This window comes from Diorhabda carinulata, chromosome 1, assembly GCF_026250575.1.
Source record: "Diorhabda carinulata isolate Delta chromosome 1, icDioCari1.1, whole genome shotgun sequence".
NCBI lineage: Eukaryota > Metazoa > Arthropoda > Insecta > Coleoptera > Chrysomelidae > Diorhabda > Diorhabda carinulata.
The window spans coordinates 29,545,331-29,571,654 of NC_079460.1; the positions used below are offsets into that span (position 1 = coordinate 29,545,331).

The 26,324-nt window shown below is 29.5% G+C and overlaps 1 protein-coding gene across 12 annotated transcripts in view; it reads right to left on the bottom strand.

Annotated features, from left to right (window-relative positions):
* Window positions 1-492: 492 nt before the first annotated feature.
* Window positions 493-26,324, bottom strand: part of LOC130897377 (calponin homology domain-containing protein DDB_G0272472) — a 40,193-nt gene continuing 14,361 nt past the window's right edge. For 2 of the 12 annotated variants that reach the window (XM_057806259.1, XM_057806251.1), the window contains exons 3-9: window positions 21,497-21,556; window positions 18,027-18,155; window positions 10,276-10,678; window positions 9,021-9,738; window positions 8,267-8,500; window positions 7,554-7,687; window positions 493-6,474 (exon numbers count right to left, since the gene is read on the bottom strand). In XM_057806259.1, the coding sequence (XP_057662242.1) occupies window positions 6,339-6,474; window positions 7,554-7,687; window positions 8,267-8,500; window positions 9,021-9,738; window positions 10,276-10,678; window positions 18,027-18,155; window positions 21,497-21,556 (1,814 nt within the window). In that variant the 3' untranslated portion in view covers window positions 493-6,338. Of the gene's footprint in view, window positions 6,475-7,553; window positions 7,688-8,266; window positions 8,501-9,020; window positions 9,739-10,275; window positions 10,679-17,720; window positions 18,156-21,496; window positions 23,384-24,257; window positions 25,907-26,324 lie in introns of those variants that run through there. The other 10 variants (XM_057806218.1, XM_057806209.1, XM_057806268.1 and 7 more) reach the window with 7 other exon arrangements.

The window sequence follows — 26,324 nt, forward strand, 5'->3', positions numbered from 1 at the left end:
GGAGAAAGTATAAAAGTATAGACTTTTATGTGCTGAATCATTGTACCCACAAATTTAATGCTTATCTCATAATATTGTTATTGAATATATCTAAAATAAATAATCTAAAACTCATATTGACATTCAGTCGCACATAATTATAACTCGTATGTAATACTAAAAATGTTTTCCAAAAAGTAATCAGTGGATAATTACCTATATTTCAGAGATTTTGTTGCATCTGACTTTTTGCATAAACCATATATATGTGTCAAACTAATATTCGAGTGATAGGATCCATATGCCTTGTTCATTATCAATAATTTGGATCTGAATTTATAACCATCTGTTGTAGATTTTTTTTAAATTCCCGATTTAGCGTAGTTTATCCACTATTTGTTTTAGTTATTCATATTTATTTAACGTAATGAACATACCGAAATTTTATATTATCGCGTCTTACAAATAGATATTCAACACAAAATGTAGAGGGATTTAAGAAATAAAGCAATCTTCATAAATAAATTTTTACATTTATTAAGCACTTTTAACAAGCGATTTAACCACATATTGTTATTCAAAGTTATAATTTATATTGGTATTTTTTATTAATTCTATAATTGCCTCCATCTGATAAATTTGTTAAATTACGAGATTAGGAAATTGAACAGAAAATGTAAATTCTTCTAAACATTCACAATTTCTGAATATATATGTAAATAAGTCGGCCTTAATTCTATACGTCCTAACCAAAAACTAATTTTTTTCGGTCAACATTATGATGTGTCAAATTTTTATTCATAAATAACAGACACTAAGTAAAAATTTCAGTAATATTCAAAATTTCGTTTATTGGATGGCTAAAAATTATTTTTATCATTCAAATATGCATATCACGTAGACTAGGTATGCCCTATATAGGATATCACACGACGTTTTAGTCTGTTAATATTTCAAAAATTATAAACAGAAACATGAATTTGTTATTCACTAATTAAAAAGTTATTCACAATGAATTCAGTTTCTCACATCTAATCTCGTACCTGTATCTGTCAATAGTTTAAATGGGATATCTTGGGCGCAATATTCCATTTGTAAAATAGTGTATTGATTGCGAAACTTACTTTTAATAGTTCTTTATTACCGCATTTGTCAATCAAAACGTCGTACGAAACTCTATATAAATAAATTTGGAAAATATATAAATATAATAAAAATACAACTGCAACAATTAGTATCAAACAAAAATAAATATATACACTACACCTAAATTCTATAGTAGCCTTTTTGAGAAATTAGATAACTTCCATATCTTTTGTCCAGCAGAAGAGTATGTTTTTATTTGGTTCCAATGCCAAGTTTTTTTTGAAAAAAATTATTGACACTATAAACAAATTGAAGTAGTTGTTGAATTCATCATCCATAAATTGAGAAATTCAAATCTAAATCTGATTTTTCTCAAATTCTCGTATGTAGCATTATGTATATCGTATTATATTGGTTGCATAATTTGAGAGTTTATGTTAACAGCAATAGTCAAATTTACATGTCTGTTGCACAATTCTGAAACTGAACCATTATCACTACATTCACTTTTTGTTTTCAGAAACATAGCTCACCGTCAGACTCTGAAGATAATAACTTTATTAACGAAATACTCCTCAGGCAGTAACTGTCAACTTTGGTACAGTGGTACAGATCAAAGTATAAACAGTATAAATATCGCGATTGATTCTAGAAATTCCAACCCAATTACCTTATTGATAGTTGCATGTCCATGTCCAAAAAAAGCTTCCAGGGGCAGAATATTTCTAATTGGTTAGTGAAAGTTTACGTAGTTGCAACCAATGATATTCATCAAGGTTTCTTTAAAAAAAGCTAGTAAGTCTGGTTGACAGCACATTTTAAAGGGAAGCATATTTCTGCAAATAAGTTACAAAGTGATAGCTTGGAGAGAATTAGTAGTCACATTTTCAAAAATTTACAACTAAGAAGAAATTGGTTTATTTCAAAACGTTTAATAAAGAATTTAACTTGTTTTTGCCTATTGCCAGTCAATGACATCTGTGATGTTTGTGACGAAGTAGACTGTCAAATTAAGAGTGAAAAAATTAATAAACTAAAAATGTTTCAATTAAGAATGGACTTAAGAGAAAAGTTAGGTAAAAAATTAGGATCATGAAACCTTTGGGTTATTATATCGGAACTATAAAAATAAGAAGGAACGAGTGTACATCATGTCTATCTACTTACATATGAGGAGCTTCAATATTCTGAGAAAACTTTACAGCCTGGATTAATAACAATAGTGTCAAAACAAAAGTTTCAGATTATTTTTTATGTATTTATGGCTGCTGGAAACTTCCTCTCTAAAATAAGTTGACGCTAAGCATACTGTGATCAAAAGAGTCAAAATAACTACAGTATTTTTACCACAAATGTGTAGTCAAATTTCATTACTTATTGATCTAAAAAGAACCCATTTGTTGTGAGAATTATGCTTCTGGAAGACTTTCTCTACCATAGGAATCAAGGCACTATCTATTTCAATAAAACAGTATGGTTACAGTTGATATACGGAGATGCCAAGTTGTATTAGAAGACCATTCAAGCTGAGGATACTTCCAAAAAAAAGCGGATGGAAAAGGATCTTTTTTTGTCTGCAATCCCACCAATGAGAATATCCAAAAAAATATTCTAAACAAAATACCTATGAATGCTTAAGTCAATATTTTGCAAACTGATTAAATCATTAAATTTGCAGGGCGACCTAGATTTTATTTCTTACGGATTTGATGTTTTCCTTAAAAGTAGATTTAGAGTGACTTGCGTTAGTCTGGTATTGAGATATAGAAATTTGCATCACATTCATGTAATATGTCTACTACCACTCTTTTTTAATTTACATTCTAAGAATATCAAACAGATATTATAAACTATTAAGTTTACGAATGTATACAAAAGTGATTTATTTCTTTTATTGGTTTTAAATGATATTTTAAAATGCTACAGACGATCAATTTGTTCCAGTTTCATTAAAAAATATAGTACTTGTTGATAAAAAAATTGAAAATTTACAGATTTTTTTATAATGGATCTTAAACTATTATTTTCCTGTAATATTTGGAAAATGAAAATCTACTAGGCACAATGTTGTTACTAAAACAATCAAATTCAAATTGAAATATTTTCCTCACTAAATAACAAAGTTACCCTTTTCCATATAATAAATATCTTTTGATTCGAAATTAAATGATTAAAAACAGTACAAAACGATTAAAATGCAGATAATAAAATTCTCATCTGCAATATTAAAAAATAGGATCACGTCCTAACAGCAGAATATAATATATGGTGGACACTACTCAGTATACTTTTTTTCGTGGCATTATAGAAATTTGAATATGCCAAGTGGATTTTTAATCTTAACAAAGGCTAAATCCAAGTTATTGCTAATTTAAAAAGAATATTTAAATTATACAAAATAAGTTAAACTGCATTATTTTGTAACCATAACCATACTAATAGTTTTACAAATAATTCAAGAAACATATAAGAATAAAGTGCACAACCTACTAATCAATGGGACTATAAAAATGAATCCTTACAATATTACGATTTAATGCCTCAATGACAAAAACAATTAGTGGTAATGAAATTGTTTATGAATAAATACTATGGTGTTACAAATGTTTGAAAGAGCAACTCGTGAAATACATAAAAAAACAAGGATTATTTATACAGCTGCACTATAATGAATATCAGGTTTTTAATATTGAAATCAAAATTGACTAAGCGATGAGCAGCTAATATTTGAAATAAATACATGGGAGTTAGTTTTCATAACGCAGCTATTGAAGTAAATTTGTAGGTAAAACAGGTTTCATATCAACCCTCACTCTGTATACCCCAAATTAAATAGATTACCTTCTTTCTCGAGGCATGATAATAAAGTTTCAATGTAAAATACTTTAACTCTGGAAAACCACTGCTGTTTGATCAAGATATTGACGTACTCTATCTAGTATACCTTATGTAAAAATATACTGAGAAAGGTCGTTTCCATGAAAATAACTCTAAATAATCAAATACGTAAGTAACGCAGCAAACAGTAATAAAATACAATTATATCAAAACAAAATATATAAATGTTTTTAAAAAGTATGTATAATCTCATATTTTATTATTTTGCTACGCAGACAATATCTGATGACAATAAAGAAATATAACACAACAAATTTTACTTACATTCAAGATGACTAGTACAGATCGAGTTTTGTGAAGTTATATTAATGGAGAAGGACAAACACAATCAAAAGCAAATCTAATACTGAAATTAAGAAGTTTCTGCTTTTGACCCAGTTTGTTTTGAATAGTTCAATTGACAGCATCTAACAGTCCAATTCTAACAAAGCTTCTATTTCTATAATTTGAATCAGTGCGATATGAGAATGCGACAAAATATAAAACGCAAAGTGTCCTTCATCACTATGATCACATAATCTAATTTTGCATAACAGAAAATTATATTGAAGTAGATGAGTAAAGCAACTCTATATTATAAAACGTTGGAACATTTGTTTTAATATGAATTAAATTGATAAGTTTATTTTAAGAATGAAATGCCTCTTTGTATAACTAGATTCCCAACAAACTATAGAACTAAATTGATAAAAAATGAAATAAATCCCTAACACCATACATACCTATTGCCAAATATCAAATCACTACATTCTAGTCTAAAAATATAGGACTATTAGATGATGTTATTGAATAAGGAGTATATAAGCAAAAACTTACAAAGTAACTGATAAAGTTGCCATAAATATATGCACCTAACTCTACTTGTATACACAAACATAAATCAACACTCAATGGTTAAAAATGCAACACTATTTTTAAACAATATTAAATTTAATTTCTATCAATACACTTAAATGAATCACGTGTCATTTCAAGAATTGAAAGTAATTAAAATTTTTACAGTTTTCTTATTGAGAATATTCAGTCACGGCATCTATAAATTGGTTATGGAGGTTCATCAGTCATATGATCATATTTATTAGCAATTTATAAACAAAAAGAAAGAATTGAATTATGCACCAATTTTCCCTAGTGCTTGTACTCTATACTATATTTTGACTGATAGTGTTTCGACTTATTTTCCAACAATTATACTGTCTAGCCATTCGAGCAGGATATGAAAATATGGAAGGACCATACATTGTGAGAGTTGGTGTAGTGGTCGTAAACAGTGTGCTTAGTATTAAATCATCAACAGTCTCAGATCGTTAAGTATATAAGTTCCTTTCATTAGATTATTTGCAGTATCAGTCAACTTTTCAGATGGATGCCTAAATGATAAACCATAATATTTATGGATTGTAATATTTTATGTATATTCTTCAAGAAGTAATTATTGATTATATTTTCCATTTATGAATTTTTTTATCAAAAAACCATCATAATGTGTCCACTGTAAACCCAATTTATTTACCAATAAACTATATCCACTTCGGCAAATAAATTAAAATATATTCACCTAATTAGAACAATAACGATATAATATTGAAGTAAATACAAAAATAGTGTAAAACATGCGTTAACCGTCAAGAGTCTGAATATTATACTACAAATTAAACAACATTCAACTTCATTTATTAAAGTATATCAGTCCAATAATTCAGATAATTTCGGTTCACGCATATATTTTTAACCATCAGATTTAAAATTTAAATCAAACATATAATTCAATAAATTCTTTTAAAAAAAAATCATAAGACCTAGTTCAATTCATATACAACTAATATAAAAAATCAATTATGAACGTAGGTAATACATATAATTTTTAAAGTATGCTAGAAGTGAGCGCCTTCAATTACACTTTCCCTTTCCATTGTATTTTCTTTTCATCAATTCGACACCAGAACTATTTATAGAATAAAGCTGTATTATTGTGTAGATATTTTCTAATCAATCACGTTTGAAAAACTGAATTAGACCTAGAAAGGGGTAGTGACATTGTTGACAAAAATATTAATTACACAAGAAATCAATTTTAAACTGTCAAATATTGATTGAAAGGGATTTATTAATCGAAGATGTGATTTTTAGGTAATAAATTGTATGTAGGTAAAATATTGATTTGAAATAGAAACTGAAAAAGTTTACACAAACATTAACAATGAAAAATAAAAGTTATGGGCATTTAAATTAATAAATCAACACAATGAATTTATACTACATGTGTGCATGTATACATTATATACACACATACATTATATATTTATTTATAGTATGTATATCTAAATTTAGTCTCTCACATCAATGAATCTGAAAAATACAGATATTTGTTTTCTTTAACTATTGTTATTACACATAAAATTACCATACTGTTGGTTATCTCGCCACGTGTTATTTGAATTTATTGAATCGTTCGTATTCATGGATTCTATTGTGACTGAATTGGCGTTTTTCACTATTTCATTGGGTATCCTGAAAGAGAAATTTGAATATTATATTTCCCATTAACATTTAGATCAACAATTACATGAAGAGGATAACAAATTCATAATCAATGTATGATGCCTTATAAAATCAATCCATACTTTAAGCAAGGGGATAATAACAAAAAAAAATCAAATGATAATTCGAAAATGGATTGTGTTTTCAAATTTTACAGTCAGCTGTCGTTAATTTGGAAGATTCAATTTTCTAAAGAAATTCCATTTGCAAAAATAATATTCTGTAAGGTATTAAGTGGAAACAAGAAAAGTAAATCCAAATTAATGTGATCTGAACGTTTACTTACTAATAAGTTTTTAAATGACTAGAACTTTAAGTTGAATTGTCAGTGAATAGGTTCCAAGACAATAAAATTTGTGTAGAGCGAAAAATTCATATAAGTTGTTCAGTAATCAAACAGTTGTTTATTCCAAACGGAAATAATGCCTCCCTCATTTAATTATTGTATAATAACTTCATAGTATCACTTTGATATTCGCTACTATACCCGCAATTACCATTACCAATTACACTTTCTGGTTTTTCGAGCCCAGATCATAAAATACGCAAAACACGCAAGTAAAGAATAGTTGAGGAAAAGTGAAATACTGCTATGAAATTTCCCCCTTCCCTTTTACTGAAGTTATAAAATTCCAAACATCGAAAAATGAATATGTTTTATTCAAATTCAAAACCTCAGATTTGATATATTACAGACAGAATAATCTATTTTCATGGCAGAGTAACGTGAAATAAAAGGCAGCTACATATAATAAATAATTATGGTGTCAAAAAAAAATGAAGTAATTAACCTCTTTGGCAATTTTCAAGATTTGTTGCTGTCAAATATTGGGGGTCATATTTTTACATTGTTAAATGAATGATATAGATGTCAAATTAAATTAAAAGTCAACTTTATGATTTTTTCATCATAGTATGAATTTGAAACATTATAACCTATAATGATATAAATAAATAAAGTATAAATTGTGTACATGATAAGGAAACTAGTAAAGATTTAAATCAATATTTTTCGTCTCACATTGGCCCTTTCAGTTTCCGATACTTACAAATTATCAACAATGTCTTTGGCTACTTTTGTTGTGCCATTTTCTTGCTCGTCTATTTTCGTTCCATTTATTTTATTTTCTTCGTTACTTTTCATCTCTTCTGCGGGCTTATTTTCATTTTTTTCATCTGTGCTCTGTAATAAAAATATAAAATTAAATACAAACAATAAAATACAGTCAATTAATTTAAGAGGTCTATTAGTAAGTTATATTCCCATTATTCTCCACAGCTGAATTGCGATTGCAGTTCCACGCATGCGTAGAAACGACGATGGCTATTCTATGGTTACTTTCATTCACTTGAATACTCTACTACACACTACGAATTTGTCAAAATTCGAACCACACTCCTAATAACTTTCATTTGTTTCGGCATCCACGGCGATCAGACGTATAACATAAAGGACGAACTAAAAGAACATGTTTTTTCAAGGTTCAGTGCACAAGAAAAACATTCTACCAAGAAATTAAAAACTATGTCAAAAATAATGTAACTGTGGTAAATTTTTGTGCAATAAATTTCTTTGCTGTGTCTGTATTGGATTTCTTTTTCTATTACTTTAACAACATCCCAGATATTTTTGTATATTTGCAAATTCAATATGGTAGCTAAATCATAATTCACAGCTACTATTAACTTCTCTCGTTTTTTGGATATTTACATTAAATTTGAATCAATGTATGAAATAAACAAAAATAAAACAGCTACTTACCTGTGTATTATTAGCATTTTTTCCTCTTGTCCGTAACATAATGGCCTCGACCCTCTTTCGACGAGCTTCCCTTTCTTTCTCTTCATTTTTTAGCCTTTCTTGTAACTCGGCTTTTTGTTTTTCAGCATCCTCTTTTGCCTTCCTTTCTGCCTCTTCTTTTAATAGTTTCAATTTTTGTTCCTCTTCTCTTTTTAATCTCTCTTCCTCCTCGCGTTTTTGAGCTTCTCTGATTGCCTTCAACATAAAATAATAATTTAAGGATAAAATTTGGGGTTCGAGTAAATTTAGTAACTGTACACTCCCAAGTGAGTGACTCCCTTAAATTAAACCGTGTCAAACTGCTCTAACATTTTTACTAGCACCCTAGTTGCTTTTAGTGTTTTGCCTTTTCTACATTTAAAACAATTTTGTTCAAAATATTTCCGCCCAATTGTCACCATATCGAAAATAATGTTTTACATATTCTCTCCTATAATTTTATTGTTACTTGAATATAACTACAAGTTACAAAACGCGATTTTAATTATCAACCAAAACAAAAACTGATAGATCTCCATATTTGCAGTCTTTACTAATAATTTTTTCGTTGATAAAATGTCAAGCATTCACAAAAATAATGAATTGTTATTAGCTCTTTGTGTCACCATTAAATGTGAATAAAAGATTTATATATCAAATATTAATTTGTAAGTAGTTTAAACAAGTACTGAACATCTCAAGCTGATCAGATATAAATAATTGGATTGATACTTACTTCCTGTAGTCTTTCCTGTTCTGCTTGCCTTTGTAATTCAATTAACTGTCTTATTTGTTCTTCTTCTCGTTGTTGGCGTTCTAATTCAGCTTTAGCTTCAGCTTCTAATCGTAATCTTTCTAATTCAGCTTGTCTTTCAGCTTCTTCTCGAATTAGTCTTCTTCTTTCTGCGAGTGCAGCTTTTGCTTCCTTTTCAGTATTAATACGAACCTTTGTCATTGATGTTGTCATTTCGTTTTCTTGACTCTCCATATTTATTTGATCAATCAGACTATTTTCAGAAAGAGTTTGTGATGTACTAATATTTAATCTATTTTTCTCGTCTTCAAGTGATTTTTGATCCTCAACTGAATTGGTTTGTTCTTTTTTAATTGGAGTCTTTTGGATTTCTGGTTTTTCGGATTCAGGTATTTTCGATTCACTATTGGATTTAATAGATTCGACTACATCTTCTTTTTTACTAATTTGCACATCAATTAACAACTGATCAGTTTTAGCTTCCGATACTGTAGATTCTTCTTTATCTGATTCTGTTATTTCTCTTGTATTTGTTACTGTTTTATCATTAGTTTCTTTTTTATTTAGTTCCACTTTTTCTATCTCCAATGTTTTTATTGTACCATCTCCAAGTTCTACATTTATACTTCCATTATTACTTTCTAATTTACACTCTGATGTTACTTCTATATCACGCTTATTCTGAGGCACATTAAATTCTCTAAAATATATAAATCACATTTGTAGTAATAATACTTGAAAATTTTTGAAAAATAGCAATACATATGAAATAATAATAATGTTGCTGCTAAATATATTCATAATTTTGGGATTTTTGATTTAAAAAATGAGTAATATGTGTCATTGTGTCCGAAATGCCCAAGGTTGAAAAAATTGATGGGAATACCAATCTTGAAACAATATTTTTAATCAATGATTCACAAACCAATAATAGATTCCAAAAAATCTGATTAATGAAGAAAAAATTGCGAAATTAGGGAAAGAATAATTCAAGTATTTCCCTTGAAGCAATTTAACCTATTCACTATTTTTAGAAAAGTATAAGATAACTCTCAAGATAATCTTTATAACTGTGAAAAATTTGGAGCATTTTAAGAGACGATAATATAATAAATAATATGAAATGTATTTTGCAAATAATAACTGTTATATTACACAACCAAATGCCGTATGAAGATAATGCAAAAACGTCCCCTTTTCCTAAAAAATACATTATGTACGAATTTAGGATACTTACACTTCCCCGTTTACAATATCTGGTTTAATTTTATTTGGAGGGACACGGTGTTCTTCAGACTTTTGATTACTGGTAGTTTCTTCCTGAAGCTTGTCTTTACCCGTTACAGTAGCGGTAGTAGTGTTTTTCAAAGTTTTAGTAACACTATCTACAGGAGTTTTAGCTTTATTTCTATTAATTTTATCGCTGTTTATCGCAGTAGTAGTTGTTTTTGTTATCGTTTTCCTCGTTTTCGGAATAGGAGGTTTGTTATCGTTTTTGGCGTCTGTTGATATGCCAGTCACGGCAATACTAATTGGTCTTGGTTTCCTCGGTCCTGTCGTTAGACGTTGTCTAACATTTACCGAACTAGCCAAGCTGTTTGTGCTCTGCTGACTGAGGGAACTACTTGGTCGTGACGATGCTGTGATAATAAAAACGATGACATTATTTAATTTAAAAAATAATCCAATAATAGGAATTATGACTAAAAGTATGGACTACCAATCCTTATAATTCAAAATACTTTTCTGAATGCAATTCAACCCCAATAATTAATTTTTCTTCATAGAAAATCGTAGGTAGTACATATCGTTAGTCAATTTTTGAATCGTTTCTTCTCATTTTACAATTAGAAATACTTCTAGAAATTTGATGTGAAACTCAATATCAAGTAGTTTTTATGAAAGTAGTTTTTTGCTTCAAAATCTGAGTATTACTAGATAGTTCATCCAACACCACATAAAGTAAATGCTTTCAATACTAGTAATTTTAATACATAACCAACAAAATTTATTTAATTCTACTTCAACCAATTTTTCACATAATTGTTAATTACTGTAAACTAAACAAATATTTAACGTGTAAGTAGTAATTTTTTTATGATCATTATTTCCTTATTTACAAGACAAACATTTTTTATTGAACATATTGTGTATTTTACTGAAGATAAGATTTACCTTATACAAGGTATAATTTCCACTTGGAAAACAGAATATTCAAGCTAATAAAAATTGACATTCCAATTTTGATTGACAATATTTGATTACTTTTATTGATTGGAAAGGAGTTAAACCTGCCGCCATGTATGGTTGGAAATTACTGCTTTGAAATAAATGTCAACTAGTGCTAAAAGCAAAATTTTCCAATATGACAGAAATAATGTTGTCAGTGTTGGATGAATATTAGAAATATGGTATGCTAATTGATAAAATAGGATATTCATAATATATAAATAAACCTAACTTTAAATTTTAACAGTTAGTAGTATAGTTAGTGAAGCGTTAAATACTGATATATAATAAAATACAATAGCAGCAAACTAGCGACATATAGACAAGTATAATATACTAGATAAATATATAACGACATGAGCTAAGTAGGTTTTTATAGCATACAAAATATAATTATAATCGACTGAGCAGAACTAACAAGCTCAGGGTAACTCATCACAAAAAATATAGTGATTAATAAATTTGGTAGAAATTGATGAAGCTTGATTTATAAACTGTTAATATTAATTTTGAGAATTTCATGTATCTTGATGACTGAAAGCACATCAACACAAAAACAAGAATTTTCAAGTGAAAATTTGTTCAACGATATATGCTTCACAGTAATCTTCTTTAAATTCTCGTCAGAGACCAATCATACTATGCAGTTAAGTGTTAATATATTCAGATAATATAGCCATACAGTGGAGAAACTATTGGATTGAAAAAGTAGAGGAATTGGTTCATATTTGAAATAATCTAATGATTATAAAATAGGAAAAACAAAAAAAAAATGGATAATTTTATTTTTGAATAATGCAGCATAACAATAGGAAGCAATGAGCCACCACCACAGCTTACTTTATGGTAGAATATCAAATGTGAATAATTTTTACATGTTACAAATATATACATACCCTGATCATAACAGTTGTAGAAAAATAAATGTTCTTTAAACCACCTACTTATTATATTCTTTTACACTTGGAAACCAAAATTCCATTTAGTATCATTGGTGAATGGATTAGATACAGTATTTTTTTGAAATGCAATTTTCAGTGATCCGTGAAGATATACAGAATGTATGAAGAGATTCTATCAGTAATTGCAATAAGTGCATTTCTAGACTGTACAGACCAATATTATTGTATAATTTCAAATGTTTAAAAAGTATAATAATATAACAAAAATATATAACCATCCAATATTTCATGCAAGAGAAATATTTTCTCTATGAACACATACTCTTCTTATACCTCAAATGTGATAATTAGGAGAGTGGATGTTGTGCCAAATGATAAATTATTCAGACCAGATCTTAAAATAAGGAATATTATACATAAGAAAAAAATTATACTACAATCTTTATGAACAGTGTATGTATGAGTTTTCATATTATTTATTTACTCACCCCTTACTAACCCAGTGTTATTTAAAAATCCCTTCTCACCATTTTCTCTTTGGAATGATTATACATAAACTATTGAAATGTGGAAAATGATTGTGTTGATAGATAGGTAGACAATTGAAATATTCGTCAAAGGGGACGTCACAAGGTCTTTTTGACCGTTCACTGTACTTTGACTGCCTTACAGATACATGTGGAATGTAGAATCATTTTGCATCATTACTACTACTACTGAACGCACAGTGTTGAATTAAGAAGTTGTGGCGCCTGGGGCTAAAATCGACCCGGGGCCCACTTAAGGAAATCAAAAATATTACTCTTATATTGAATATAATTTATAAGTGAAAATTAATTAAAATATTATTTCATAAACTATATAGTTTTTATTTACAAAACTTATTTCTCGATTTTTACTCTCTTTAAAACTGAGAATGACCTTTCTGCTTCACTATAGGTATATTTTGTCTAGTTTCACCAAGTATTTGGATCACTGTAACTTTATCTGTTAAAGCATTTCGCTTCTTGAAGCACTTAAAACATCGGGTATACAAAAGTTTAACAAATTAAATTTACATACATTTCAAAATTATTAAAATTTACTAAAACATTCGATCAACAATAAGTAATTTATTATATTTCTTTATATATTGAAATTTAAACAATTTTGAAAACGTCTAATTAGAGAAACTTATAAAACGTTAAATTATTTGACAACTATCTAGATGTGAGGCTGAAATTTTGCTTTGCTTTTTTTAAAACAAGTTACTTATATTAAAAGTGAGCCAAATAAAAATAAATGCATGATTGAAGCATGATCACCACGCGCCTTTGCATCTATTACATTTATATCAGTTACGTTTTAACGGTTTGTGCTGGTATATTTTAATAGATCTTTAGTGTACATATACGGTGTTTAAAGAATGTTTTTAAAATGTCAGATACTGCTACAATTGAAAAAACTGCTAATTTGGGTTTCCACAATCCATCTAAAAGAAGCGCAAATAACCGCAATTCAATATTAATGAAAAAAATGTAATTTTGAACATTTACTAATCCTTTATGGTCAGTCGACGAGATGGTGAAAAAAGTAGGAAAAATTGCTGGAGTGGCTCTTTCAAGAGTTTATGTAGTAATAGAAAAATATACGCGAAAGCATTCTTTTTCGGCTCCAAAACCATACCCCTCATGAAATGCCAAATATACATACATTCAGTTTTAAAAGATGTAAATGATGATGCTGACCTACCAAATTTCAAAAAGTTGACATTCCTCAAGGAATTCTAAAAATTAATACAGCTAATATTTGGGCGGATATACAAGACTATGTTGTCAAAAAAATACTACTCCCAAATTTGGCTAGAAAATCTTTTTAGAGATGATGTTTTGTCTATTACCACTGAAAAATTAAATAATTGCATTGAGCAAGTAAAAGAAAAGGTAGAAGTACAAATTTTAAAATTGGACCATCTAATGGATGTATTAGTTGATAGAAATCCGGTGATAATTAATCTTAATGATGATGATACTTTTAGTAACAGTTCCTCAGATTCTAAGTAACCGGACTAATATGACAAGAAGGATCTATTATTATTATTTTTTAATGATTTGCTGTTATTAAATAGATATCATTTTGAAATAGAAAACTGTTTATCGGTTTGTTGTGCTGAAAATATTTTTTGTAATTCATTTAATGTTAAATACAATTGATTTTTTTTCTTATTTTCAATAGTTTATGTACAATCACACTAAAATTATATATATATATATATATATATATATATATATATATATATATAGAGAGAGAGAGAGAGAGAGAGAGAGAGAGAAATACTGCATATGAGGAATAGCAATAAGCTTAATATCTATATCATGAAACACTGTTCAAAAATATTTTCCAAATTCTTTATAGATCACATTCTGATATCAGAGACCTCATCCACTACATCCACATCAGTGATACTTAATTAAATAAGAATATTTTACTGGTCATAAATGCTATTTGAGATATTAACCAAACGTATCGTGATTTGTGCAAATTATCAATGATAAATTGGAAAGGCTTTGTCGAGTTCTTATTTCAGTTTTTGAATGTTTGTTCTTCAGTAACTTCTTATGGAAGTTCAGTCGAAAATTCAATAAGAATAAATATTACTTAGATGCAAGTGAGAAGCCACTTTTACTGGTTATCTTAATAAAATACTGGATTAATCAAGTCTTGTATCTTTTTGTGTCTTTTACACCCTCAAATATATCTATTTGCTGTAAAAAATTAGCTTTATAGCTAAACTCTTAAAAGGTTTCCCATTTAATTAATACGGAAAATATTTTTTTTTAATTTCAGATTGCACATAATGAATTCAATTTTTTTCGAAAAAACATCTGATTTTTAAAGTTGAGCTTTACAAAACTGTAAAACAATGTAAGATTATCTTTAAATCATAGATTGCAATAATTTTTTACATCATCGTCAAAATTTTCACATAATCTATTAGTTAGTACTATATTTTTGAATAACTGTAACCTTTTAAAAATAATCTCTCTCTGTTTTACAATTTTGTAAATGAATACGTCAAATCTGACATTACCTTTTCAATAGGGAACGTACTCACGTGTTGTCATACGAGTGATATTTGAATTGTTTAGAGATACTTGAAACATTGATCTTTGTTAAAAAAGTCGCGAACAATTTCGTGTGATAATTTTCTTTCGACTTGGATTAAACCAACAGCAATGTGAATTGCGTGAATGACGTCCAAAATTGGTTGTTGTGTCAGAAAACATCGATACTGTGCGTAAACTGATATTGCAAGATGGTCATTTGACATACTGTGAGATTGAGGCATGCTTGGCGATTTGTTCCACTCGTATACATTCAATATTGTAAGAATATATGGCTGTCAAAAATAATTGTTCGCGTTGGGTACCACATAATTTGGCAATCGCTCAAAAAAAACTCGTGTCTATTGGTGTGACGAAATACTGAAAAAATTCAATCTAGTGCTTTAAAAGATCGTAACAGGCGAAGAATCATGGATCTATGCATATGAACCCGAAACTCTTTTAAGACGAGCAAAATCCAACAAAAGTTGTTCGCGCACGAAGCAAATGGTTGCCTATTTCTTCGGAATCATGTCGCCTCCTTTCCATTAGAGCTACGGCCAATTTTGAATTGTACACTAGCAAATGTTTGCCAGAAGGGTTGATGCGTCCAAATGACATATTGATCATAAAGGGGAATATTTTGAAAAACAATAAAGCCATATCCACTCATAAATATCTGTTTTCATTTGTCTATCTCAAAATTTAAGCATCAATCTTTGTAATATAATTTTTTGTACATAAATGCATAAAATGTGTGTAATTTCAATTTAATTTTTTTGGTGTTAATTAAATGGCGAACTAAAATAAAAAATCGACTACTTAGACTTTGCGATTTCAAGAAATTGACATTTTCGAACAGTGTTCCAAGATAATTCTAGACAACATTAAATTCTAGTTTACCTGCCACCAACGTACGGGAAACTTAAAGTAAAAAAGATTATTTACTTTCGGATTACTCAAAGGATACATTTATTTACTGTTCTGAAAAATTAAACTTACATTATCAGGATGTTGAAACAGTAATTGACTCATGAAAATAAGTATGAACGAAATTAATCTATTTGATAAATATTTAACAAGATTTGATATTAGCGTACGAATTTGAATATTAAAACAAGTATATTTAAAATTCTGTATATTATATTTTCATTATTGGACATAAAAAACAAGAATTCAGAGTATCTAACATATATTTCATTTAATACAAATGCAATTGTTTGAGTAACAAAAATGACAAGAGTAAAGATGTAAAATTTCTAGTGACCCGAACTGTTTTTTATATCATACAAAAATATTGATTATATATTGTACAATTTGCGTAATTTACATCTAAAAACAAAAGATACATAATTTTTATTCAAAACAAATGTTTTTAACTGTCTGGAGTATAGAAAATTATTGGGTGTTTCAAATCATAATGCTTAGTTTGCTATTAGAAACAGCTATTTAGTTGTAATTAATATTGTGATGAATAGGGGATTCCCAAATTATTTAAGGCGCAATGCCCTTTTCCCAAAATGAGCTGATACATCAGAGCTTAATGGCCAAATTACTTTAGAAATAATTTTTTATTCATATTCATAAAAAATATGTACCAATTCAAAAAATGCAGAGTTATTTTTGTAGTTTCTTTTAATACTAATACATTTTCCTACCCCAATATTCTAGCATTTCTAATGTCTAATGATTTACCGCAAGTGTCGGTAATCGGCCGGTAATCGCTGGAAGATAAATCTAGACAATATAGCGAATGCTCAACAATTTAAATCCTGCCTACCTTGTGGCTGTTGGAATGGCGAACCTGTAATTGGGTGCGGCATACTGATTCAAGAAAACACATTTTCGCAGCTTACCCGCGTTTTTCTTTTATCATCTCAAGCAATTCTTGATCAAAATTTACATAAAAAGAATTTGTTATTGTGGCTCTCTTTTGTAGGTAATCTACTGAAATTATGCCTTCATCATCCAAACATACGGTTGGAATGAAACTCGACGTTTCCACTCCTTACTTTGCATTTTGGTACTACATCATATTGATGGATTCATGATTCATATTCAATATCAATTATCTTGGAAGAACATTTTTTTGTCTTGTCGAGACGTAAAAAGATGACAGCAAATATCTTTTCTAGTTTGCTTGGTTACCCATCCTACAGACAATTTTTTCATGTTCAGTTCGGCAGTAAATATATTATGTACCGTATGGTATCTACCCACTATCTTTACCTGATAGCCCTGCCTGGATTTTGCAACACGAGATCATTTGACAAATTTGGGGAACCGATTTCGAAAACTTTGGAAATTCCTGATTTAATAAAATGAAACTGAGAAAATGAACAGTTTTTTCACAGAAAAGATAGGAGCATTGCATTATATAAGATTCAAGTGGCATCAGTCTATGATATCTTTTTTCCAGAACAGTAAATAAACTTGAGAAAAATGAAAGTAGAGTATAAAATTCATACCCTCACTGCAATTGGAGGATGCGAGCAATTTCTGCTCCCTTAATAGAGTGGCACGAGTTGTACGAGGCAGGCCGTGAGGTTTCTCAGTCAGCTGCTGCATGCTGCGACTGTCCGCCTTGTTCAACTCTCTTCTAGTTGGTGACGGTGCCGTTTTACTTACGGCCAAGTGGCTCATGCTACGGGTAACAGAAGAGTGACTGGAAGAGGATAAAGGACGAAAGGAGTTGGTTTCTGCCAATGATGGTAGATCGTGTCGTCTGCGTGGTTTGGCAAGCTGATCTAAGCGGGTCATTGAGTAAGCCCTACCTGGTGAGTGGTTTAAGGATTTGCGGGATGAACTGATTGATTCTTTCGATGGAATGGTAGGGACTAGGTCAGTGCGCCTACGTCCTGAGTAACCGCTTGCACAGCCGGCTGGTATTACTGGTGCACTACCTGCAAAAAATACATAGCATGTGCATAAACTAAATTGTTGCAAATGAAATATATAACAAATGAAGAGCATTAGAACATTTTTTTTTGTAAATAATATGAAAATGTAAGAGTCAAGCTATATTTTTCCACAATCAACCAGAAATATGAAATACAATTGCATTAGGAACTCGATAAGTGTTTGGTGGTATGTGCGTGCGTGTATTTGTGTTCGAAGGATCGTATAAGGAATTTTGAATGGGAATATAATATTATTCCTTTATGAAATTATATACTTACTAAGGATTATTCAAAAGTAGCTTTAAACGGACAATGAAATATAATTTCTGACCATTTTTCGTAATTTGGAAGTACCTAATATTTTTTATACTCTATTTAATTACTTAAAAATTGAAAAAATTTCAATATTCAGTATTTTTGAAAGATATTAATTTTTTTAGTGTGAATGAAACTTTAATTTTGGGAAAAACTGAAGACTGGAATGATCTATAAATGGTTTTCTGTTTTTAAAACTGGTTACAAGAGCATGGATGATGACCTCGTACTTAGCGATCGTCGAACAAAAGTACTCTATAGGGTGGGTGCCGCGATTGCTTAATGCTGATCAAAAGCCCGATCATATTAGAAATTGAAACGAATGTTTACAAAAATCTAATCGTACTATTAGTGCTAAAAATAAAACGGTAACTGCTTGAAAATTCTGTAACTAATATTACAATAACGTCCATTAATACTTTGGCTTAAAATGTTGCATGCTTACTTTTGATACATGAATCAATTAAAAAAACTATTAATTAACTAGTCAATTAGTACTAATTAATCAATTTAATATTTCATTTTAGAAAATGGTATTGATTCCCAAGCCAGGAAAACCTTCTCATGCAATAACGTTATAGAAGCTAAGGAATTTATTCCTAAGCACCAGTTTGGATTTAGAAATAAACATTCTACAATTTACCTTGTACTCAGAATAAAAAATATAATACAAAAAACAATATTTCTAGATGTAGCAAAAGCATTTGACAATATATGAAACGAGGGTTTAAACTATCAATGAAGATCACACATCAATTGATTTAGTATATTAAATAAAAAAAATGGAAGATATTCAAATTGGTATTTTTATTTTAAAATTACATTAATACAAACGTTATTTTAATATTTAGATTTTTTCACTCAAAGGCTCGAGTAAACTTCCCTTCATATTTTGAATGCATTCTTTTCTATAACCATCCAAGATTTGAATGAGGAATTGTTTCTGTCCTCCATCTTTTAGAAACAAATCGTTATACCATTGCATTAGTTCAACGTTTAATCAACTTAGATAGCGTAAAGACAAGTGTTGTTTTAAATTAAAAAATATCCCAGTATTTGTAATCAAAAAGAAGCTTTTTAGGGAGCGTTGCAAAAAACTTTTTTTAACGATCACCCTAGTACGGACTTATGGTATAAAACTTTGTGGGTATAGGAAACATACAAATATAAAAAAATTCCAAAATAAGTATAAAAGAACATTGCCGATGTCCCCTAGTATATTCGTAATAGTGATCTTCATAGGGATTTTAAGATGGGAATTATTGAACGAACTATTAATACATCAATTTAGCCAAAAGACACAAAAAAGGCTTCATCAACCACTAAACGTCGAAGCAATCCAGCTACTAGAAAACACAGGGATAGAAGAATACTTAAAAAGATCTAATCATTTGAATAAGTGAAAACGTTAAAAGCAGATTGTCGTACATTTTTACAAGTTTAGTGTAACGCCATCAGCCATAATCTAAGGAGCACTGCTGACTATAATTTACTTCAACACATAAAACTTATTAATTTCAAACCCACTGTATAAAGAATTAGCGCTGGGTTGTTCGGGTTAAAATACATCGCATGTTTAATGGTATAGAAAATATATAAGGATACATTTTTTAACTAAATTTCGGTTTATATACCATCAGGCACCGAAATTTTCAGAGCCAGAACACTCTAGAATATTTTGATGTACATCACTTCGATTTTGTTTCTTTTAGATCTATAATAACACTCATACACATTTAGGAACTTTCCAAATCAATCCTAAAAATTTATAGAACTGTCTAGAGCATTTTAAATCGCTTATGATGAATTGCACTCATTTTAGAATTTTCAAGATCATTCTAGAAATTTCTAGAACATTTTGAATCGATTACAATAGCACTCATATTAGAAATCATTCCAGAAATTGTTAGAGCTTTCTAGACCATTATGTCTTCACATTTTCGGATAATCGGATATAAGCATCTTCCATTATGTGTTTAAATTATTGTTGCAATAGTATTTTTCCATTTATCATCAGCGTATAGCAAATATAAAAAACTAAGTTTCTGTGTGTACTGAAATATAATTTACCTGTTTAGCTGCTGTGCACTTAGTTACTAAAATATATCGCACATTAACTAACTCATGCTAAGTTGTTACTCTAAACGTTAATACTGATGCCGTAAATTGTGCAAATAATATTCATCACCAATCGGTCTTTTTAATCATATTAATATAGTATGTTTTGTAGTAATATGACACTACTGTACGAAGAAAATATGCATTTAGATCGTTTTGAATCCTTATTTAATGTCTTTACTGAGAATTTCGTTAATACCATACACGACAGACTGTTTTGTATGTACATTCTAACACTGTATACGAAACAAAAGTATATGAGTATCTAACGAACTGTAATCTTTCTTTTTCATTTAATTAAGTTAATAAAGCTCCAGTCCATGACGCCGTGCTAAATAAATATGCAATTACATAGTTATGATTAAAGTGAACTATCGCCATTTTTTTAATTCAAGTAATTCTTGCTCCTCTGCTGCAAGCTGTTTTTGAGAGTCATCAAGAATTTTTTTCTTTTTTGTCTCCAGCTTTTCTTTCAGTTTTTTTAGTTTTCGGCAAATCTTTTGATTTTTAGTCTTTTGTGCTGCGCCATATCATGAGTAGTTATTCCTCATAGAGAGTACCGTAGATTTTAAAATATCTACATTCCTGTTTGGAACAATTGGAAATTGGATTAATCGTGTAGAGTTGAATATTTAAAACTAAGTTTTCATAAAAACTCACTATCCCTCGTAAAACTGTTTCGACATCAAAATTAAAAATAAACATAAACTTTATTTGAAGATAAATAAATGGTATAAACACTTGTTACGAGTACTATAGCCCTAAGAAAAGTGCGCTAGAAGCTTTGAGCACGTGATAAGACATTGTTATAATCTACAATTGATGCAGTCGAATTTTCATATACGACATATATTATACTAAACGGATTTGTAGTATTGTGTTGACTTCACGAAGTGTCCACACACACTTACCTACAGATCTTGTCATAGCGTTGTACCTATCCAAATTCCGACTTCTTGTTCCTTTGCTTTCTAACAAAGAAAAACAATAAATTTCATAATTCATACAGAGATAATAATTTGTACCATTTCATTATGTGAACTGTGATTGTCGAAATTTCGAATAAGCCTTAATTCGTATAGGATATGAAATAATGATATCCTAGCGATATATTTCGGCACGAAAAATTTAACGAACAATCTAGTATTGATAATAGGGCTTTTAGTACACAATTTTTACAAAAAAGGGACTTTAGGATCAAAATATGAAAAAAGGGACTTTTAGGAACCTATCATTTTACTCATAAATATCAATAATATATAAAATTTTACATTTACGGTTAATTGATAGCAACACAATATTCACAAAATCTATTAAAATGCTTATGTATAATTTAAGATTTCCAATTTTTATGCAGATTATTCAACCTCATGTCTGATCAAAGTTCAGATTTGCATACCTAGATTTATTTAACTGAATAATCCTATATACATGTTGCCGTAAATATAGCTGTCGTGCAAATTTTGATAAATAAAAAAAGAACAGTGTTAGTAAGAAGTGTACGAACACATATATTTGTAACGACAAGATCAGTAAATGACGATTGTAACCACTGGGAGTTTTTTTAGAAAAAAAGTAGATAAATGTGATAATTTTCACTACTAATCATACAACTTATGTTTATTTTCATCTGGCAGTCATAAACAAATGAAAAAAGTGTTTCTGAACACGATCGTCAAATTAAAAGTATTCGTCAATGTGGTATAGTTCTTCCAATATCAATTACTGAAGACAGTTATGTAAGGAACAATCAATATTTTATAAATACGCACGGCACTCATACCAAATTAAGAAATGATAAAATAATGTTTACTCCCCGTATAGAAATCGGTAAACATTTAAGAAACCGTCAGTCCACGTGGACTCATCATCTCCACTCTCCTAACCAATGAAAACATCTAATCGTAAACATTGCATGCATTTCTATTGGCCGAAGCCGTATGTACACAATTTCTTCGAAATATTCCTGCCAGACAGCTTGCGATAAGCATTGGCGTTCATAAATTTCTTTAAATAAATAGAAATATAGCGTTCTTTTGACTATTGGAGAATGAAGACGATGAAATTGCACAGTGTAGTGAGAATAAAGACAGGTATGAATTTAATAATGAAAATTTACATATAAGCACAGCAAGTTATTTTAAATATATTCGAATGTTTAGAAAGGGAAAATATTCAGCCATCTGATAATGCAATCATAATACGAATTGCTAAATTAACTAGAGTGAATAAATTTTCCATTTATCGAGTAGTCACGAAACAGAAAAACATGTAAAGAAAAACTGAAATCAGTGGACAAAGCTACTCAAGATTTTAGACGTAGGACAATTTATAGTTTATAATAGGAGGTAGCAGATGATCCAGAATACAATTATACTAGTTTAGAAACATTGCGTTAAGTTTTGTCAGCATGTGCATATATTTTTACCATTATCTACATGGCCATGGCAATTACAGTTAAGTGAGCTTATACTTTTCAACCCTAAAGTTTAGTAGGATATATGTTTGGTAGCAAATTATTAGTTTATAGAGTTTCTCTGTAGTTGTTATTGAGCTCTTGGTGCTATGAATAGTGACTGATCCCTTAGGGATATTATTTTTATTTTCAACTATAACACTATAATAGTAAACTATTAACCAACGCTGGTAAAATTGAGTTGAAATACTTAGTACTGTTTATTTTTCTAATCTTTATCTTATATCCATATTTTGATTTAGCAGACATAAAAACGTACTGAGAATTGAAGACGAAATATAGAAATATGCCTTTTGGTATATCCTGAGAAAATCAAATTTCTCTATATGGGTGATTCCGTTCTAACTGTGATTTTTTGTATTCAAAATTTCAAGATTTTAAAATTTAACTTTTCTAACTTTTTTATGCATATTATTCATCTATTTTACTGTAAAAATAAAACTCTAAGAGGAATTTACTACAACTTCAAAGTATCACGAGCAAGACACAAATGTCGGATTTTGAGTTCCACGGTACTGACTCATTTATCCACGGTACTGACATGGTAACTTAAGATATTAAACAACAAGTGCATCAATTTTCCTCAGTTTGATCATAAACATTAGAATTTATAAGGTAATTAGTTTAAATCATTTGTTACGACAAAAAAAATTAATAATTTATCGGTAAATTCTAGGAATGGACATGACACGGTACTGACATGGTAACTTAAGATATTAAACAACAAGTGCATCAATTTTCCTCAGTTTGATCATAAACATTAGAATTTATAAGGTAATTAGTTTAAATCATTTGTTACGACAAAAAAAATTAATAATTTATCGGTAAATTCTAGGAATGGACATGACACGGTACTGACATGGTAACTTAAGATATTAAACAACAAGTGCATCAATTTTCCTCAGTTTGATCATAAACATTAGAATTTATAAGGTAATTAGTTTAAATCATTTGTTACGACAAAAAAAATTAATAATTTATCGGTAAATTCTAGGAATGGACATGACACGGTACTGACATTCAAGTGATGTAGTATAAGTTTTCTTTAAGTGGCAAGTTATATTGTATAAAAATAATGTTTAAATATCTTAAGAATTATTCAATTAACACAAAATTTTTATTAATTGATTATTAATTAATGACTAGTACAAAAAAACAATACAGGACATTGAATATCACAGTTAGAACGGAATCACCCATATATTCCTAAGGGTGCAAATAAAAATTTTTAGGTGGTAGAAATGTTTCATTTCAACCTAATTTTTTTCTGTAAGGATATTTTCTTAGAACGTTTTCTCTCACCTGAGGGTGCAAATTAGTTGATAAAAATTTATGGCTAGTACCAAAATGAGCGATTTTTTTTAAAATTAAAATAATTTTCTGTCCGAATCAGGATTTTCTCCAGCACATATGCCGGAGGTACATCATTAGAGCAGCTGATCCGCTCTCAAACAATCATTTTCTTCTCGGATTTCCGAGGGGTGGAAATAGAAAATTTGACATAATGGTAGAAATTAAAATAAATTCCTTGATTCAATAAAAAGCTTTAATTTTTCTGTCAGATCTATAGATTTTCCGAGAAAACGGTATTTTCTTCCCGTTTTGGGGGTATTTCCAATTATTTAATAGTATGTTTCTGGTAGTACAAATAAAATACTTATTCTGCCAGGATCTTTCCGATGTATATTAGGGTAGAAAGAATTCTATCATATAGCTATGGTCTGATTACCTCGTTGCGTTTCAGAAGATACTAATCGGATCCAAATCACTTTCCGAACATTCAGAAGATGATAGGTTTAATTAAATCATAATTTCCGAAAACCCCATTAGAATGGTAATAAATCACTTTTGTAACAAAAGCTAGAAGGTGTACGCCGGGTCACTCAAAAAGAGACTTTTAAAACAATAATTTAAATAAATCTATCTCTGAGAAGACATGTCAAAACTGAAAAAAATTTTTTTTTGGCAGTAGAGTTTGGAAATAAAGTAACGTGTTAAATGAAAAACTTAACAATAATTTGAAAAAATGGAAATAAAAATAACGTTCAACCAAATCTTAAAATCTATTTATTTAATACACTTCAACAAATTTCTCTCTTCATATTGTCAAGCAAAGGTCAAAACGGTTTCTTACAAACCAAAAATAATTTATTTGCTTACTTTATACGACCGCATGTTTATAGTTTGTCTGTGAGTGGGACAAATACTGTGTTTATGATAGTAGTTTAGTCTCAGTTACCCCTGTGATATACAAAAATATGCTGTGATTTATACTTTTTAAACCAAGACATATTTTTGTCATATACGTTCATATACAAATATATACAATTTGATTTCGTTCGCGCAAATTCAAATTTGTACGTTTTAAAATGAGTAGAACCAAGGAAACTATCGGTTGAAACTCGTGCATTAATCGTAAGTCTTCCTAATCTAGAGTGTTTAAACAAAAGTAACCGTACCATTGCTGTCGAATTAAAAATACCTCGACGCACTATAACGTGAAAAAATATGTATCCACCAGGAGCTTTGGCGATATAAAACTTTCTGGTGGGCCCCGAACAACTAGAGAACAACCACAACCATTGATGATATAATCTTATTGTATTGATCAGTAAACGTGATCGACGACTCAGCAGCTCAGATTAATGAATCTTCCTTTGAGTACTTCTAGGTAGGAAGTAGAGACAAGCTGGCCTTTTTGTTGCGGTGGGCAAGAGTATAAAAGACGCAGAAAGAGTGGAGGAAGGTTTTATGGAGTGATGAGTCAAAGTTTGAGGTTTTTAGGTCTAGGAGAAATGTGTTTGTGAGCAGGTCAAAGGAAGAGCTGATGTTAAACCCATGTGTAATCCCAACTGTGAAACACTGTGATGGTTCGGGGATGTTTTGCAGGAAGAGCGATTGGACACCTGTTAGGTTAGGGAGGAAGGGATTCTGAAAAAAGGAGACTATAAAAATATTGGAGGAAAATGTAGTGCGTTCTGACCAGCGGCTGATCCGTAGAAAATGTATCTTTCAGCACGACAACTATTACAAGAATTCTTCGTAGCTGTGCAAAGAGTATTTTTGGAAGAATTGGAAAGGAATAATGAACTGAAAGTAATGATTCGGCCGTCACAGTCGCTCGATTGAGTGGAACAGGGAAGTCAGAAAGAAGTATCCTACTTCCACTTCCCATCTTTGGAATATCCTTAAAAACGAATGAAACCAAATACACGATGATTGTCGAAATTGTGCACTGCATCGGACGTTACACATTTAGTGAC